Here is an 18,422-nt window from a genome sequence, read left to right as displayed (position 1 = left end):
AGCACTCTACCAGCTGAGCTATCTCCCCAGCCCTCTTCTTTCTTAATGTAGGCATTTCCAGGTGTGAATTTCCCTTGCATCCCAAAAGATTTAGTATTTCCTTTTAAATTTTTTTTTCTTTTGCCTATTAGTTATTTAGGAGTGCATTGCTTAATTTCTGTTTCTCAGTTTTTTCTACTACTCTAATATTCCACTGTGATTGGAAAACAATACATTATTTCTATCCTTTTAAATGTATTGTAATTTGTTTTATGACCTAGAATGTGTTTTTCCCTTAGAAATTGTTTATGTTTTCTTAAGAAGAATGTATATTCTGCCATTGTTGGGTTGAGTGTTCTATAAATATCTATTAGGGCTAATTGTTTTATATTGTTCAAGTCTTTGATTTCCTTTTTATTCTTTTGCCTATTTATTCTATCCATTATTGAAAATAGCATATTAAAGTCTCCAAGTGTTATTGTTGAATTATACTTTGTTGCTACTTACATTTTATTGGTTTGTTATTAGGGATCTTTATGTTCACATCTTCTGGCTGCAGTAACCTTTTTATCACTTGGTCTCTAGTAACATAATTTGTTTTAAAGTATATTTTGTCTGGTATTATGTAGTCAATAGCTGTTTTGTGGTTGCTGCTTGTTTGATATGTAATTTTTAATCTTTTTACTTTCTTTTTGTATAGCTTATTTTAAAGTGTATTTTCTATAAGCATTACAGAGCTCAATCTTATTTTTTTACATCTGATAATTTCTCCCTCTCAATTGAATTGTTTAATTCATTCATATTTCATGTTACTGTTATAATTGGATTTAGCCTACCATTTTACTTTTCTGTTTTCTATGAGTCTCACTCACCATTTTTGTTCCTCCATGCCTTTTTTACTCCTTTCTTTGCATTAAGAGAACATTTTCTTATGAAACATTTAAATTTCTTTAGTGATATACTCACCATAACTTTTTAAGGTTTTTTTTTTTTTTTAAGCAATTGCTTCAGGACTTAAAATATACATCTTACCAAAGCCATTTCTGATTTATATAAGATTAATTCCAATTCCAATGCAAGTATACAGATGCAACTCCTATATTCCATTTTCCCTTTTTTAATCATATTATTCTATTACATGTTACACATTATGTTTTAAACCCAACAATACATTCTTACAACCATTCTTTTACCATCTTTACTAATTTCCCAGTGTAACTCTGTTCCCCATGTACCTTTTTTCGTGCTTTGACAAATGTATTAAATTTCTATATGTTATAGGCCCAAAAGTATTTTTGATGCCTGCATAATATATAAGTATCCTGAAAAGTCATCCACGTGCACTTGAGAATAATGTATATTCTGCTGTGTCAGGTTGAGTGTTCTGTAGATGTCATTAGATCTGTTTGGTTTATATTGTGGGTTCAAATCTTAAATAAGACATTATGTAATCAGTTAACTTTTTAAATCAGTTAAAAGAAGAAAGGATAAAATGAGCATTTATATTGTCTTTGTTTAACTGCATACCTTTACAAGTCCTTCCCCCGCCCACCATTTGGATTCAGATTGAAGTCTGGAGCCACTTGCTTTCAGCCTGAGAAATTTCCATTAATATTTCTTGTAAGACAGATCCTCTAGCAACAAATTCTCAGATTTTGTTTATCTGGTAATGTCTTTGTGTCACCTTCACTTTGGAAGTTAGCAATCTATATGTAGAATTCATGGTTGATGGGCTGGTGATGGTTTTTGTTTTTGGTTTTTGTTTTTTAGCACTTTTGAATACATTGTCTACCACCTTCCTATCTCCTTGTTTCTGCCAGGAAGTTAGCATTAATTTTATTGGACTTGTATAAAATGAGTCACTTTTCTCTTCCTGCCTTTAAGATTTTTCTCCTTATCTTTAACTTTCAGCATTTTTACTATGATGAGGGTGAATCTCTTTGCATTTATTGTTCTTGGAATTAGTTCATTGAGCCTCCTGGATGTGTAGGTTAGTGTTTTTCAATAAATTTGGGAAATATCAAATATTTGAAATATTCTTCAAGTATTTTTTTCTGTTCCTTTTCCTCCTGGTACTCCTATATTGTCTATTAATATGTTCAATCATGTTCCATATTTCCCTGAGACACTGTTCCTTTTTCTTCACCCTTTTTTTTAAATTGCATAATTTCTACAAATTTATCTTCAAGTTCTTAGGCTACTTCTCAGCACATAGAAGTAACTTAGGTCTTTGGGGGTTTGGAAGAGAAGTATTGGTGATTATTAAAAATGAAAATAGAATCACTTCATGCAAAATTATTTTCAGTTCCTTCTCCTTTTTTAAAATTATATTAACTGGTCTCTGTAGATTGTAGTGATGCAGGTACCAACATTCTAAAAGTGGTTATATGATTGTGTTTAAAGAAACAAATATGTCCCAGAATGGGTTGATGAAATGGATTAGTGACCTTTTGAAAAAAAGATCTGTAGTCACTTGAAGAAAATCTTGGCGTCTTTAATGATTTGAATGAAAACATAGAAGAAACACTTACCAGTTTGTAATCAGACAGAACTTTTCTAACAAAAACGTTAATTTCTCTTCTGAGGCGGTAACCTCTAATCATGAGTACTCTCAAGTAAGGTATTATAAAGGAACTTTCTTAGATGTGTGAGCTATTAGCTTAAATATTTCATGCAGACAAATTCTTTCAGTTTTAAATACTTTATGTTCTTTTCGTAGCTTGAACTTTTTCATAAAGATAAAGACGCTTTTGAAGAAGAATATGAGACGGTTTCATTAGTAGATCAATCACAAGTCAGTCTCTATGAATATTTTCATATATCTCCTATCAAGGTAGGGGAAAATAAGTTATTTTATTGTCCTTGATAATCTAAATAATAGCAAATTGATTTGATCTCTTTAGGAGTGTTATAGTGTTTAAATTATATTCTTTAATAGTGTAGAAATTCTGTATTATGATAGTTACAGATATAAATAAGTAAATAAGTAAGGAATGATCCTTTAAAATTTTTTTTCTTAAAAATAATTGTTTTTTATTATGTGGAAATAATAGTGGAATTACCCTACAGCATATGTTTATATCTTGACCTAACATTTTACTTTAATTTTCTGTTAAGCTATTTGCTGACAGTTTTAAATTTTCATATATCGTGTATTAAATTGTTACAAAGTATACTTGATTTAAAAATTGGACAATGAATTAAAGTAAATCTAAGTTAGATTTTAACAAAAAATTGCTGAGTTACTACAAATGCTTGAAAATCATTGCACATCCATCTATACTGCAAACATACACGCTGTAACACAGTTGTGCTTTTTAACTGGCTTCATCAGACTAACACAGTTCTTATAGTTGAAATGTACATATTTGAAGATATTTGAGTTATTCTCAATAGTTTTGCTTCTAAATTGTTAATGTTATTAACAGATGTATAAAAATAAATATTAATTTTGTCACAAGAGTAGTATTAAAGTAAATATATAATTTTAAATTGTTGAATTTAAATAGAGCTGTGTTGGATTTTAAGTTTCTTTAAAATTTCTACTTAATTTTGGCATAATCCAGGTAACTTTAAAATGTTATTCATGGTGTAGTAAATTTAAAATGAAGCTGATTTTTAAAAATTAAAATCATCAGTATGCAAAAAATATTTTTAAACATATATCTCTGTGTTTTCTTTAGCTGCATTTAAGTGTTTCACTGAGTTCGGGTAGAGACGAAACTAAAGATGATTCAGAGCATCATGGAGGACTGATCCCCGTTCATTCTTTAAATCTTTTGCTAAAGAGTATTGGTGCCACCCTTACAGATGTACAAGATGTAGTTTTTAAGTATGTTTAATATTCAGATTTGTAAACTGATGAACAGTTCCTTTGTATTTATCTAAAAATTTTTGTAAATGAGAAAGTTTGTAAATGCTGCAGATCATGGGAAAAAGGTGGTGAATGCAATCAAACATTTTATCTGCCCTTGACTTACTAAACTACTAAATCAAAGAATAATTATTAAATAATTTCCTTAAGAAAAAGTGACATAAGCCATGCAATTTTATATACTTTAAAAAGTCTGACCTGGGAAAGATTCCTAAGCAGACATGGTTGCCCAAAAATATTGTGCTTGAAGTCTCAACTGGGACAGAATGAATGCAATGATAGGGAAAATTAAGGGGTCAATTTAAACATGTGGTCAAGAATTTATATTTGAATGTGAGTTATAATGTAAGCTGTTTTTCAGTCATCTGACCAGAGACTCAGAGTGGAGACTTTAGAAAAAGGAATGATCTTTTCAGATAGCATATTTAACTAGTTATTAAGGAAAGTATTGAGAATAAGTGCACGAAGAGGTAACTCTGAACCTAGATAAAGTTAGGTAGCAGTTGAATAAAGAATATATCTTTAATGCAGAATAGGATGAAATTCCTAATCTTTTTGCTCTAATATTCAGCACCAAGAAGCATAGAACTTTGCAATTAGTGGATTAGTCATATTTTGTGAATGTATTAGGTATACTGATTTTGATTCCTCACCTGTCAGCTCATTAAGCAGGAACAGCAGCAATGGAACTCTGGCAATCCTTAAGCCTTTTACCCCAATGTGTTGACCATTTTCCAGGTTAGCTATGATAGGACAGAACTAGGAAACAGTTTTAGTGGTTCATGAATGGGATTCAGAAGGTCTGTGAATCCCCTAAATTATAGGAAAATATGTATAGTGGTGACTTTTCAGAGGATAAAAGCTCTAGAGATTTTTATTAGATTCTTAAAGCATTCTTTGTCTATGAAATGCAGAGATACATATTGGGGAAATTATTAGGAAAGATTTAGAGAAAAAATTTTAAAGAAAATAAAACCATATATCAGTATTTAAAATATCTTTCCATGTTTATGCACATATATATTTGTGTGTATGTATATTTATATTTTTTTCAGGCTTGCCTTTTTTGAACTCAACTATCAGTTCCACACAACATCCGAACTACAGTCTGAAGTAATAAGACACTATTCAAAACAGGTTTGTCTGACATTTTACAAAGCGACAGAATGATATTCATGAGTAAAACCTTATGTATCTGTTCATTGATATATCTTATAAATTTGTCAAGGAAGTAAATGGCCATTTTCAAACTTTTAAAACTTTTTTTTCCTCCCAGAATTATAGTAAGAAATAAGAGCTAACCACCATTTGTTTTATGGTTCTTGTATTTTTCAGCCACTGGCAGAAATTCTTTTCTGTATCTCTGTAGATTAGAAATAAAATTTTTTACAATGCAGTTTTTAAAAATGTTTTATTGATGCATAATTTTACAGTATGGTGGGTTTCATTGCAGGATGTACATAAATGCACATAACTGAATCAATTTCATTGACCAATGCTTCCCCTTTCCCTGCCCCCTTCCACCCTCTGATCCTCGTCCTCTGCCTTTTTCCTCTTTCTTCTGTTTCCATGAAATTTGCACCACCCCCCTTTTTTTCTCTCTCTAGCTACCACATATGAGAGAAAACATGACTGTTAACTTTCTGAATCTGGCTTATTTCACTTAACATGATGCTTTCCATTTTACCCATTTTCCTGCAAATGGCATAAATTTTTCTTCATTAAGTAAAATATTAACTAAGTGATTCATTATGGTAACTGGTAAACACAAGGTGTATGTAAGATTGTTATTTTAATAGCTATTTTTCCACCTCTGGAAAGATTCCTATATTTTCTTTTTTTTAATATTTTTTAGTTGTCAATGGACACAGTACCTTTATTTTATTTATTAATTTGTTTATTTATTTTTATGTGATGCTGAGGATCTAAAGCAGTGCCTCACATGTGCTAGAAGAGCACATTACCACTGAGCCACAACCCCACCCCATAGAAAAATTACCATAGAGTGAGAATGCCAGATTTCAACTATATTTCTTTCTTTTTTTTTTTCCTCTTTTTGATGGTGTTGGGAATTGAACCCAGAGCCTTGTGCATGCTAGGCAAGCACTCTACCAACTGAGCAATATCCCCAGCCCTATTTTCTGATATAATTTGAATTACATATAGTATAGTGAAAAGGTCACTGGGCATGACTCAAGAGATTTATTTGGGTTTGGATCCCACTTCTGCCATATATTTTGTGACCCTGGGCATCATTCGACTCAATCTATAAAATGGTGGTAGTAATAACAACTGATATGACACAGTGAAAGTATTTTAAATATTCTAGAACTTTATGTAAATATATTATCTTATTAGTATAATACTGAATCACTTTATAAAAACAGAATAATGAAGAATGGGTGATATAAAGTAGGTGTTGAAATTGGTAGTAAAGATGTTATCTTGAAAAAACTGGATATGTATACTAAGTAATTTGGAAGAGGAGTAGGTCTAATGATCTGAATTGATTAGTGTTCATATTTCATTTTTAGGCCATTAAGCAGATGTATGTACTAATTCTTGGACTTGATGTTTTGGGAAATCCTTTCGGCTTAATTAGAGAATTTTCAGAAGGTGTGGAAGCCTTTTTTTATGAACCTTACCAGGTAAAATAGTTGCACTTGTGTTGTAGGACATATCAAGTTATTACTTTGGAATGGATGATGCAATTCTTTTGTGAACTTGAGCTGTAGGAGTAAATAGATTTCGGGGTGACACACAAAATGATACTTTGCAGCAAACAATAGTAAGGTTTGGGGGAGGTTGGGAGGAAATTTTTACCTTTTTACTCCAAAGTTTTAACTTTAGATTTTATTAGATATACTGAATTTTAAATGGTCTTTTGGAATATAAAAGATGGATACAATTCAGAGTATAAAGAAGAATGATCACCATATATGAGAAATCTTGCTTTGCAGAGAAGTGTAGAACTGTACAAATAACTATACAAGCTGACATCCTACAAAGCAGTCTTAATAACCAGTAGAAAAAATTATGAGTAATTATATCCCTGAAAATTTTGTCAAAATGTTCAGGACTTTCCTGCTTTTACTTATAAGATGTATAGGGTAACAAAAAATGAAGTAAAACTAATATATATTTTATATAATATAAAACATTATCGACATTAAGAATTTTAAAGTGTTTTTATTTTATTTTTTTAAACTTAAGAGTAGTTTGAATTGTGCTTGCTTTTTTTTCATCATATAATTTGCAATACAGAGAGAGCATCTTCTCTATATTTTGGTGAATTGTCAAACCCCTTTCTAAATTTGAAATAGCTTTCGACGTTATATCCTTTCCATGTTGAATGTCATGAAATTTTCCCTGAGACTTCTTTTAATGTGACATTTACTGGCATCACTTCTTTATTATTTTCCTCACTACCACTTTCCTCATTTATATCAATAAGCTCACCTTTAAAAATAAATATAACTTTGTTTTTTTAATTCTTTTGTCACTTCAGGGGGCCATCCAGGGTCCTGAAGAATTTGTGGAAGGAATGGCACTAGGACTCAGAGCACTAGTTGGTGGAGCTGTGGGTAAGAAGTAGAATGCCATGTTTTATTGTACTGGAAAGTAATGATATATTGTTTTTACTGAAAGTATTACAATTTCTGTTAGGTGGATTGGCTGGGGCTGCCTCCAAAATCACCAGTGCTATGGCTAAAGGAGTAGCAGCTATGACTATGGATGAAGACTATCAGCAGAAGAGAAGAGAAGCTATGAATAAGCAACCAGCTGGGCTTAGAGAAGGCATTACTCGTGGAGGAAAGGGCTTAGTTTCTGTAAGAAATTTCACATGGTTGTGAACATTTTAAAAAACACCTTTAGATCCACATTCTGTGAATAAACAAATAATCTTATAACTCTCACTGCTTAAATTATTATTTAGATATTATAAGAACAGTGAGTGATAACATTTAGAATATAGTAGTAGCCACCAAAAACATTGTTTAAATAAAATACTTAAGAAATTTGGTAATTCTTAATGGTATATATCAAAGAAGAATTCTGTATTTTTTTTGTTTAAGTTAGACTTGGTTCTTCAAAGCATCATGTGAATGTATTGTGAACTTTCAATTGTGTTTTCCCTCCAGGGTTTTGTAAGTGGCATTACAGGAATTGTTACAAAACCAATCAAAGGTAAGGATATTGTTTTCCTTTTGTTGTATATGCATATAAGTCTTTAACAAACTGATTGTTTTCATTCTTGGTCCAATTGTTTAAACCTTGATAATTTTCTTCTTTCCAGGAGCTCAAAAAGAAGGAGCAGCTGGTTTCTTTAAAGGTGTTGGGAAAGGTTTAGTTGGAGCAGTGGCCAGACCCACTGGAGGCATCATAGACATGGCTAGCAGTACATTTCAGGGAATAAAAAGGTAAGTAATTCTCTTTGAGGTAAAATGCTTAAGCCATAAAAATGAAAAAAACCTGCTGTTTGGCTTTACTTTTGAACATTATAATATGGCAGATTACATATGATTTCCAAATACATTTTGATTTCTTTTTAAGAATTGCTATGATGTCATTTCAAATTTATATAGTTCTCCTTTACTTGTCATTCATTCCTAGCAGCTGTTCCTAGGAATGGTTTGACAAACAGAAACTTTCTGATTACCTTAATTGAAATACATTAATGCAATGCTATATGTCCGTTTTGAAATTAGCAAATATAATATTCTGTGTTCTATTTTGAGAATATGTCATTTTATATTTGATTCAAACTCAGTTTATCCTCATCCTTCCTTTATGATCTTATTTTGTTATAAAACTGTTAAATCCATTCCCTCTCTTTCTCTTCCTTGTGTGACTTTGTTTTTATAATAATTTAGAATTAAGGTGGGGAAAGAGATCAGTTTTCTTTACCTGTAACTTCAGTTTACTGTATCTTTAGTCACAGTCATTGGAAATGTCAGTGAAACAAAAAACAAAACGGAGAGCTATGCAACCTTCTGCCCAGAGCTGCTAGACTTACCATCCATTTAGCTAAAACCTGTAATTCTGTATTCAGCTACGTTACCTTTAAAGATCAAAGGCAAAAAGAGCATTTTTAGAAAAAACAAAGAAGACTGAAACTATCAAAGTATGTACTTATGAAAAAGAATATTGAAACCAAAAGGAAGAATGGATTATAAGAATCAAAGGTGAAGATATAAATTAGTGAATAAATCTAATTGAACTATATGAAAACAAAATTGAATCCAAGTTAATATAAAATAATAAAATGGAATTTGGTGAGGGAATGATTGGCATCAAGCATTCTGATGTTTTATTATTTGTGAAGCATGTATGTGTATGAATGTTACAGGAAACAGACTTTAAGACAAAAAAGAGCTGTTTTGAATAAATAAGGCAATTTGCTACCAATCAAAAGAATAATAAACCACAAAGTTAATAATAATCTTGAACTTGTATTCACAAAATTGCTCAATTTTTATAAAGCAGTTTTTATAATTTTGATAAAATTGTAAGTCCTTCCTATATGTACAATAATAATGAAAATTTAATATTTCTCTCAATTTTGACAGATGAGGAAGACAGGAGTAAGTAAATAGATGAAAATAAACATAGTTAATAAGCTATTTATTACACAAGTAAATTTTTATATATTTCAGTAATACATAGTGAACAGATACTGTTCCAGTTACTTGAGGAACCACCAGTGAATGTAATTGGCAATGTTTCTGTCTTGATACAGCTTACATTCTAGTGATAACAGAAAAAAAATTAGTAGCTGGTAAATATATGCTAAATGGTGAAAAATGCTGTGAAGAAAAGGCAGATTAAGGGTAAGAACAGGCCAAGGATGGTGATCCACACCTATAATCCCAGCAACATGGGAGGCTGGGGCAGGAGGATCACAAGTTCAAAGCCAGCCTCAGCAACTTAGCGAGGTCTTGTCTCAAAATAAAAAAAAATAAAAAGGACTTGTGGATGTGGCTATAATCCCCTGGATTCAATCCTCAGTCCAAAGGGAAAAAAAATGAAGAAGAAAAAAGGGAGAACCAAACTGATAGTGAGGAACAGTTGCTATTTTATAAATACAGTGTTCAGGGTCACTTCACTTTAGTGATCTGGTAAGATCATATTTGAGGAGAGACCTGAAAGAAGTAAGAGTCATGTGAGAATCTAGGCAGAAAGAAAAGCAAATAAAAAGTCCTAATGAGGGAGTTTGCTTGGCCTGTATAAGATACAGCAGGACTAGTGTGCCCAAAGGAAAAAGTTGGGAGAGGGTGAATGAGTAGGGGATCACTTCACACAGAGCTTGGCCATCCAATTTTAAGGACTTAGATTTTTTTCAATAAGATGCAAAGTCCTTGGAAGGTTTTGAATCCAGAGGAATGATGTGGCTGGCAAAGAAAAAACCACAGGTGGATCAGGGTTAACAGTGGAGCACTTAAAAGACTTGCACTGATCCAAAAGAGAAATGGTGGTGATTTGACCATTATAGTGTTAGAAATCATAAGAAGAGGTCATGTTATACATGTATTTTGAAGGTAGTGCTAATAGAATTAGTTCATGAATTGGATTTGAGATATGAAAGGAAAATCATCAAGGATAATTATGAAGTTTTTGTATGAACTCACTGGAACAATGAGTTGTTACTTTTAGGTAAAGGTTTATTTTAAATATATTAAGCTTAAAATATCTCTTGGACATCCAACTGGAGACCTCAAATTGTTGTTTCATGCAAGAGTCTGAGGTTGAAATGTCAAAGCTAGAGTTTAGTGTTTAAAACATAAGATTGGATGGAATCACTTAGGGAATGAGAATGGAAATGAAAGAGACCCAAGAACTTGGCCCTGAGGCAGTAAGAATGCTTGAAGTGAGGTCAGTGAGGAGGACCCAGTAAAAGAGAGAGAAGCAGCTAGTGAGGTAGGAGAGTAATTGAGAAAGTGATGTTTCAGAAGCTAAGAAACAGGCAGTTGATCTTTTACTGTGGTTTAGGAGAAAAGAGAAACTCCTGACCACCACCCTCACCCCATTCATTCTACATGAGGGTGTTATAAGTTTGAATTGAAAATCAGATGTGGTACACAACAGAAGATGATATTCCTCTTTCTTTGTTTTCAGTCCCCTCTGCTTAGAATATACTTTCCTCAATAATTAGCAGGGCTTACTTCCTTTATTCAGAAGTTATATTTGTACTGAGGCTTTCTGTGACCACTGTAGACCCCTCCCTGACTCCAAATACTTCATATTTCCCTTCCCTTCTTTAATTTTTTATGTCTTTAGCTTTTAACCACTATTTAACATAGTATATATTTTACCTTGTTTATTTGTGTCTATAGCTAGAATGTAAGTTCTGTGAATGTAGTTAACGAGTGTTGTAGTCTTTTTTTTTTTAATTGCAGTGATTATAGATTTGCATACTAGTTGTAGGAAATAATGTGAAGAGATCCCTTGAGTACTATTTTTTGTGTTCTGTAACAAATTACCACAAACTTGGTGGCTTCAACAACAGAAATTTATTCTCTTACAGGTCCAGAGACAAAAAATCTGAAATCAATAGGATTTGTCTCCCTGGACATCTCATATAAATGAAATCATAAAACATGTGGCCTTTTTGTAGCTGGTTTTTTTCACTTAGCATTGTGATGTTTTCAAGGTTTGTTTGTGTTGTAGCAAAAAAGGGAGAACTTCCTTCTTTTTTTATGCCTGATTAATATTTTATTTTATGTATGTAATGCCACTAAGAACATTCACTACAAGTATTTGTGTGGACCTGTTTTAGAAGTGTAATTCCACATTTAGAGGTGGAATTACTAGGTCAATATGACTGCTTTGTAAACTGTGGAATCAACCTAAGTGCCCTTCAACAGATGAATGAATAAAGAAATTGTGATGTATATATACATAATGGAATATTACTGAGCCTTTAAGAAGAATGAAATTATAGCATTTGCCAGTAAATGGATGAAACTGGAGAATATTATGCTAAGTGAAATAAGCCAATCCCATAGAACCAAAGGCCAAATGTTTTCTCCGATATGTGGATGCTAATTCACAATAAGGGATGGGGGAGAATAGAGAATCTGTGGACTAGACAGAGGGGAGTGAAGGGAGGGAAGCGGGTAAGGGGGTAGGAATGATAGTAGAATGAATCAGCATTATTACCCTGTGTAACTGGTTGTAACCTGTGTAACTCTACATCATATACAACCAGAAGAATGAGAAGTTATACTCCATTTATGCATGAGGTATCGAAATGCATTCTACTGTCATGTATAACTAATTAGAACAAATTTAAAAATGTTTTTAAAAATATGGCTGCTCTGTATTTAACTCTTTGAGGATCTGCCAGACCATCTTACATCCTGGAGGCAAAGTGTAAGTTTCTAATTTCACCACATTTTTTCTAACACTTGTTGTTATCTTCCATTTTGCCCATTTTTAAAAATACCTAACATATTAGGTATGATGGGCCATCTCATTGAAGCTTTGATTTGCATTTCTTCAATGACTAATGATGTTGAGCATCTTTTTATGTACTTATTTACCATTTGTTTATCTTTCCTGAAGAACTGTCTATTCCAACCCTTTTTTCTGTTTTTTTAATTGTATTGGGTACCTCCTGTTGAGTTTTAAGAGTTCTTTATATATTCTGGAAACACAACCCTATTTTCTCCTATTTGTGTGTTGTCTTTTAATACTATTAAATATTTGATAGAGTTGAAATATCTATTTCATTTTTGGTTGGCTGAATTTTGGATATCATATTAATTGTTTCATTTTCTTACCTAATTGCACTCAGTGGAACCTTTAGTACATTTTGACTAGACATGCTAGGAGCAGACGTGCCTATTTACTCCTGATCTTGTGGGGAGAGCTTTCAGACTTTCTCCAAAAATTATGGTGTTTACTGTGGGGTTTTCGTAGACACACTTTATTGTGATGGTTGAAAAAATTCCCTTATATTCTAGTTTGTCAGGTATCTTTATTATGGAACAATGTTAGCTATTGTTGGGTCAAAAGTTCTACAGATATGTCAGGTCTAGGTGGTTTATAGTGTTGTTTGGAATCTTCTATTTTCTTACTGATCTTGTCTAGTTGGTATTCATTTTTGAAATTAGGGTGTTGAAATCTTGAACTATGATTGTTGGATTATCTTTTCTCTCTCTCTCTCTTTTTTTTTTTTTTTTCCGCTTCATCTATTGGAGGACCCTTCTTTAAAGTGCTTATAATGAGCATTTTTTTTTTAAATGCTATGGGTTTTTTTTCTGATTTTAGTATAGCCACTTCAGTTCTCTCTTTTAATTACATTTCACATGACAGCCTTTTTTCCATCTTTCTACTTTCTACCTTTGTAACTTTGATTCTAAAGCGAATCTCTTTGGACATCATTTATTTAGTTGGATCATTTTTGTTCAGTTTTTGTTTTATCTATTCTGCTTTTAATTGGAGAATTCATCAGCGTCTATCAGTGTTTAAGATAACATTCATTAAGCCTATGCAGAAATATGCAAGTATTCAAACATTAGAAAATCATGTCACGTGATTGCTAACATCATAAGTTAAAGGAGATAGGCCATATGATCGTATGACTGGAAAAGAAATCCTTGTTTAAAAATCATTGTGTATTTAAGATTTTCAAAATCAACAAAAATTAGAAAAAAAAAACTATTATCACACTAAAAGTGGAAGTGAATTTCTTTGTCTTGATTAAGGCATGGTGGTGCATGCCTGTAATCCCAGGGACTCAGGCAACTGAGGCAGGAGGATTGCACGTTCAAAGCCAGCCTCCACAACTTAGCAAGGCTCTTTCTCAAAATAAAAAAAAGGGTTGGGGATGTGGCTCAGTGTTTAAGTACCCCTGGGTTCCATCCTGGTACCAAAAAAGGATGCCTGCAATCCCCTCGTAACTAGAATTGTACTGGAAAACTAGAAACATAATAGGAAAAGGAAATTAAAGGTATTAAATTGGAAACATGCTCTGATTATTATCTCAAATAAAGTTTCAAGAGAACCTATTAACAGACTTCTTTATAGTTTTATATTTTTCTAGAGAATTTACATCATATCATAAAAGCAGATTTAAAAATGTAGAAGTGATGTGGCAATTCTTACTTTATCCGATAGAAGATTCTTTTTAGTATTTACATTTTATAGTGTTTTACAAGTTTTTTTTTTAATAACTTTTTAAGTCAGCTTATATTTTTTTCCTTTAGAGCTACAGAATCTTATGAAGTGGAGAGTCTACGACCTCCTCGGTTCTTTAATGAAGATGGAGTTATCAGACCTTACAGGTTGAGGGATGGTACTGGAAATCAAATGTTACAGGTAAGTGATGAAATATCTTATAAATTAAAAATAAATTAGTAAAGCGAGTTCTTTTTTTAAGTAGTTATATGATGCTATAAATATATATTAGGTTATCTGGACTTTTATCAATTTTGATTAATTCCTTTTTTGTTTTTTATATTTACTTAGGTTTTAAAATGCATTTATTTACTATAAGATTTTTTTTCTTTTTTACAGGCTTCAAAAAGTTTGATATGAAAACAATTAATGCATGACTTTGCAAGTGAAAGCCAACAGTAGATTTTAGACTTAAAATTTACAAACTGCATACAGCTGTTTCAGTATTTTGAACATAAAAAAAGCTTTTGTATTGGTAACTTTTTAATAGAATTTTAGTGAATCGAATCTTTTTATAGATTATTCTTAGTTCCGCACTGGATTTGCTACATTTGTTCAAAGCGAATGTGCCTTATTTACCCTCATAGTATGTGGTACATATTTAACTAGTTAGACCATTTCTATTTAGGATACTTCCTTCAATTAATCAAACCATTACTTGCTTTTATACAAGATATAAAATCACTGATTTTAAATAACGAAAAACAAAACTAAGAAAAACACTGCCACTGCAGATTATTCATGGGTTCTTATGATTCGCTTTTGAGTACGTTCTAATGGCCATGATCTTCTTCCTGTTTTATTCTAGTGTAGTCTGTGTAAAACTTGGGGAGATTTAATATGTAGTTCACATGCAAGCCAGTATCTTTTAGTAAGAGAGGTTAGGCTCTGAAACCCTAGATATTTGGAAAGTAGAATATTTTATCTGTTCGGACAACTTTCTTACTTGATAAATCAGACATTAAAGTCTGGATTATGGTGTAAGTAACATAGTAATCATATACTAGGCTATACCAATATAAACTTGTTTCTGTGATTTAGATGTGGAATACTAAGTTAAGCCATTTGCTTGAAAACATACCAGGAGTCATTACATTATATAGATTCAAAAATACTTAACAGTAATAATGAAATGTCAGTATATCCAACTTCTTTATAGCTTTGATATTTTAAATACTGATATGTCTAAAATAATCAGGATAAAGATTTAAAACTTTAATATTTTACCTACTTCATGTAGAGTATATAATATTGCACAAACGTACATCTCAATCTTTCTCTGAGCCTTCTGAGCCTTAATATATTAAAGTGTAACCATAGAGTTAATGTACAGTATTTAGTAAAGTGATATTATACTGTGATTTTAAAATGTTCTTTGAAGTGTCAAAATATTTGCATATTGGGATGAAACTGGCAGTCTGTTGAAAGGTTATTCTCTAAAGGACATATTGTGCAACCTCTACATTGACATTGTTTCATTCTTTGAAGATAGATAAGTTGCAGAAATGACCTTGGCTAATACTGTTTAACCTCTCTACTCAATTCCTGCCTTATGTTGTCAGAGCACAAACAAAATGTTATTAACATTTTACTAGACTTAAAGTTAAGTAGTTTTCAAATCACCTTTAAAAAAACTATTTCTTACACAATTATTTTTAAAACTTTCCTAGAAAATAAGGATGAGTAGTGAGGAGAATTTAGAAATATATAATTCTCATGATTATAAGGAAACATTATCATATATAAGAAAGCTATGATTTACCAAAAATTTGGTTGATTATTAAAGTGGCAAATAAATTATTTCCATACTTTAATTCATTTGTTTTGTGAGGTTCTAAACTTTGGGATTTAAAAGCATGATTATCTGACTATTTTTAGAGATGCATATTATTTTAATAGGCCATTCTTAGTATTTATTACTACAAGAGCTATTTCAGTGACTAAAAACTCATAACTTACTTTTTAGCAAAAGAGTAAATTACAGCTGAAATACCTATAAGAATTCTCCAGCTGCCTTGATAGGTTTGCAGTGAGTATTGTTCTCTTACAGGCGTTAAGAAGTAGGTTGTTGTTCTAGTGGTAGTAATGATATTTTAAAAATGGAACTCTACTGTATTATTGCTGAGTTAAAATATATGAATACCAGCACTGTGGAAAAAAATTAGATGACATGTAAACTGAATTTAAAATCTCATCTGTGTAGATTTGATTTAAGTGATTTAATGACAGAGCCTTTGAAAAAGTTTGATACTTTAAAATGTTTCTTTTCTCATTTCTTAAAAAAGGTGCTCTTTGTTCACTAATTTATATTTGCCTGTATTTAATAATTAAATATAAAATACTTTTATTAAGTACTTTTCTATCTGAAAGTCACACATTATTATTGTGCTTCCTAGTAGACAATTCCAAGTTGCCTACTAGAGAAGTAGAATAATTTTAATATATTCATAGAATACCTTATTGATATCATAAAACCATTTTATACATGGAAAGTGTAAAAGTCAATGCAGTTTTGTCTTAGGCCTATTAAGTTAGGGAATGTTATATACATTATTGCAGTGTGAGTCATATCCACAAAAATCTGCTTTAAAATTGTTTTAACTCCTTGAACATTTTATATTTTTACATGTTTTCCAAGAAATTTGCCATACTTAACTAACCTCTGTGCTTCTTTTTTCCTTTACCATGCTTTCAGAAAATTCAGTTCTACAGGGGATGGAATATGACTCTCAGTAGCAGTAGTGATGAGGAGGAGAAGGATAATGATGATTAGTCAGATCAAAACTGTTAACATTCACATGTTCTTTATCTTTTAACTTGAAATGTTTCATTAGCATGTTTTGTATGACTGCTGTCATAACATCCATATGTCCACTTAGGAAGTTAAAACTCTTCTTCCCTTTACAATGTTTTTCTGAACATCATGATAAAGCAATATATAATTACATTACCTTAAGCACAGAACAAAATGTATTTTACATCCAAAGTAGGGCACACTCCATATTGTAGATTTGCTTTTATACATTTCATAGCTTTTGTATTAAAAATTTATCCTTAAAATCTAAAGTTAAACTTAAATATAGCTTTTAATGTTCACTAGTTTTAATTATCTGCTTATATTGTTGCCACGTGCCTTTTTTTTTTTTTTTTTTAATGTTCTCTGTAAACTTCTGGGCTATAATGTAATACCATTGTGTAAAAAAGAGAAAAAAATAGTAATAGTCATTCAATGTTTTAGATTTATTTATTTAGCATTTCAAAGGTATTTTTTGTCAAATTCTTTTAATACTAATAAACTTACTTAACTTTCGAAGCTGTGTGAATTTGTTGTTCTATTCCATAGTCATAGGTTGAAACATACCTAGTTTACCATGGAATGTTAGATAGTGAATATAATCTAATAATGAAAAATATTTTGTTTCTTTGGTTCACTTTCTATTGTTTCATTTTAAATTTTTGTGAAACAATGAACGAAGTTGGTTTTTACAGTCATTATATTTGCTTGTTAATTTACATATATATTTACTATATATTTTAAAATTTTATAAATTCAGAATTAGTAGGAATTTTATAATAATAAAATATATTACGTAATTTTTTCTGGTTTATATAGAGGAACATTGCCTGTGTTTCTGAAAGATTCAGAAACAAATTCATTTTATGTGTTGTGTTCTAAAAGTATTTTTGGAATTTCAACTTAGATAAATTTAATTCTCTTGTTCTAGTTCCCTAGTATATCAGATGTATTATTAATGGGGGGGGGCTTCTAAAAATTGAATGATTATTAGTATTATAAGGTTTAATTCCCATGACTGCTGTGCTTTTGGATCAACAGAGGAAGATTTATATTGAACTATATCAAGCACTTTGCTGTTATATTAGATTGTACAAGCTAATTACCTCAATTGTTTAACCTTTGGTTTGTTTCAACACATCGTTTCTGAGGTTTTTTTCAATTCTTAGGTTTAACAGACTCTTATTTCTATAAGTCTGTATTATTTATGTTCTTTGAAAATGACTACTCTAAATTTTAAAATACTGTGCTTTCCAAAAGTAAAAAGGGAGCAGCTAAAAAATAATTGGCTCTTTTGACATTTCTACCTACCTAGCATTCATTTAAATTAAAATGAAAGCAAGGGTATACATACAAAGACTAAGAAATACACATATATCTAAGAATTTATTGTTTCTATCATAGTAGTACTCTTACCTTTTTTGAATAAGTAAATGAAAACAGTGACCATTAAAATAGTCAGTACTGGTATCAAAAAACTGAATTTCTGTTTGTCACTACTCTCTCACCCTTGGCCAAAATCACACAAAAAATGCCCCTACTAGAAACCAGAAAGAACATAAGCTATTATTATATATATATATATATATATAT

At 31.1% G+C, this 18,422-nt stretch overlaps 1 protein-coding gene across 7 annotated transcripts in view; it reads left to right on the top strand.

Annotated features, from left to right (window-relative positions):
- VPS13A (vacuolar protein sorting 13 homolog A) overlaps positions 1-18,422 on the top strand; it is a 250,147-nt gene that overhangs the window by 186,124 nt on the left and 45,601 nt on the right. For 3 of the 7 annotated variants that reach the window (XM_079112077.1, XM_079112076.1, XM_079112082.1), the window contains 9 exons: positions 2,699-2,812; positions 3,663-3,811; positions 4,909-4,990; positions 6,388-6,501; positions 7,362-7,437; positions 7,520-7,683; positions 7,996-8,041; positions 8,151-8,274; positions 14,065-14,176. In XM_079112077.1, the coding sequence (XP_078968203.1) occupies positions 2,699-2,812; positions 3,663-3,811; positions 4,909-4,990; positions 6,388-6,501; positions 7,362-7,437; positions 7,520-7,683; positions 7,996-8,041; positions 8,151-8,274; positions 14,065-14,176 (981 nt within the window). Of the gene's footprint in view, positions 1-1,890; positions 2,123-2,698; positions 2,813-3,662; positions 3,812-4,908; positions 4,991-6,387; positions 6,502-7,361; positions 7,438-7,519; positions 7,684-7,995; positions 8,042-8,150; positions 8,275-14,064; positions 14,177-14,374; positions 17,219-18,422 lie in introns of those variants that run through there. The other 4 variants (XM_079112080.1, XM_079112079.1, XM_079112078.1 and 1 more) reach the window with 4 other exon arrangements.

Source organism: Sciurus vulgaris, assembly GCF_902686455.1.
Source record: "Sciurus vulgaris genome assembly, chromosome: 15".
In the NCBI taxonomy this organism is placed as follows: domain Eukaryota; kingdom Metazoa; phylum Chordata; class Mammalia; order Rodentia; family Sciuridae; genus Sciurus; species Sciurus vulgaris.
This window is presented reverse-complemented; position numbering and strand designations above follow the sequence as displayed.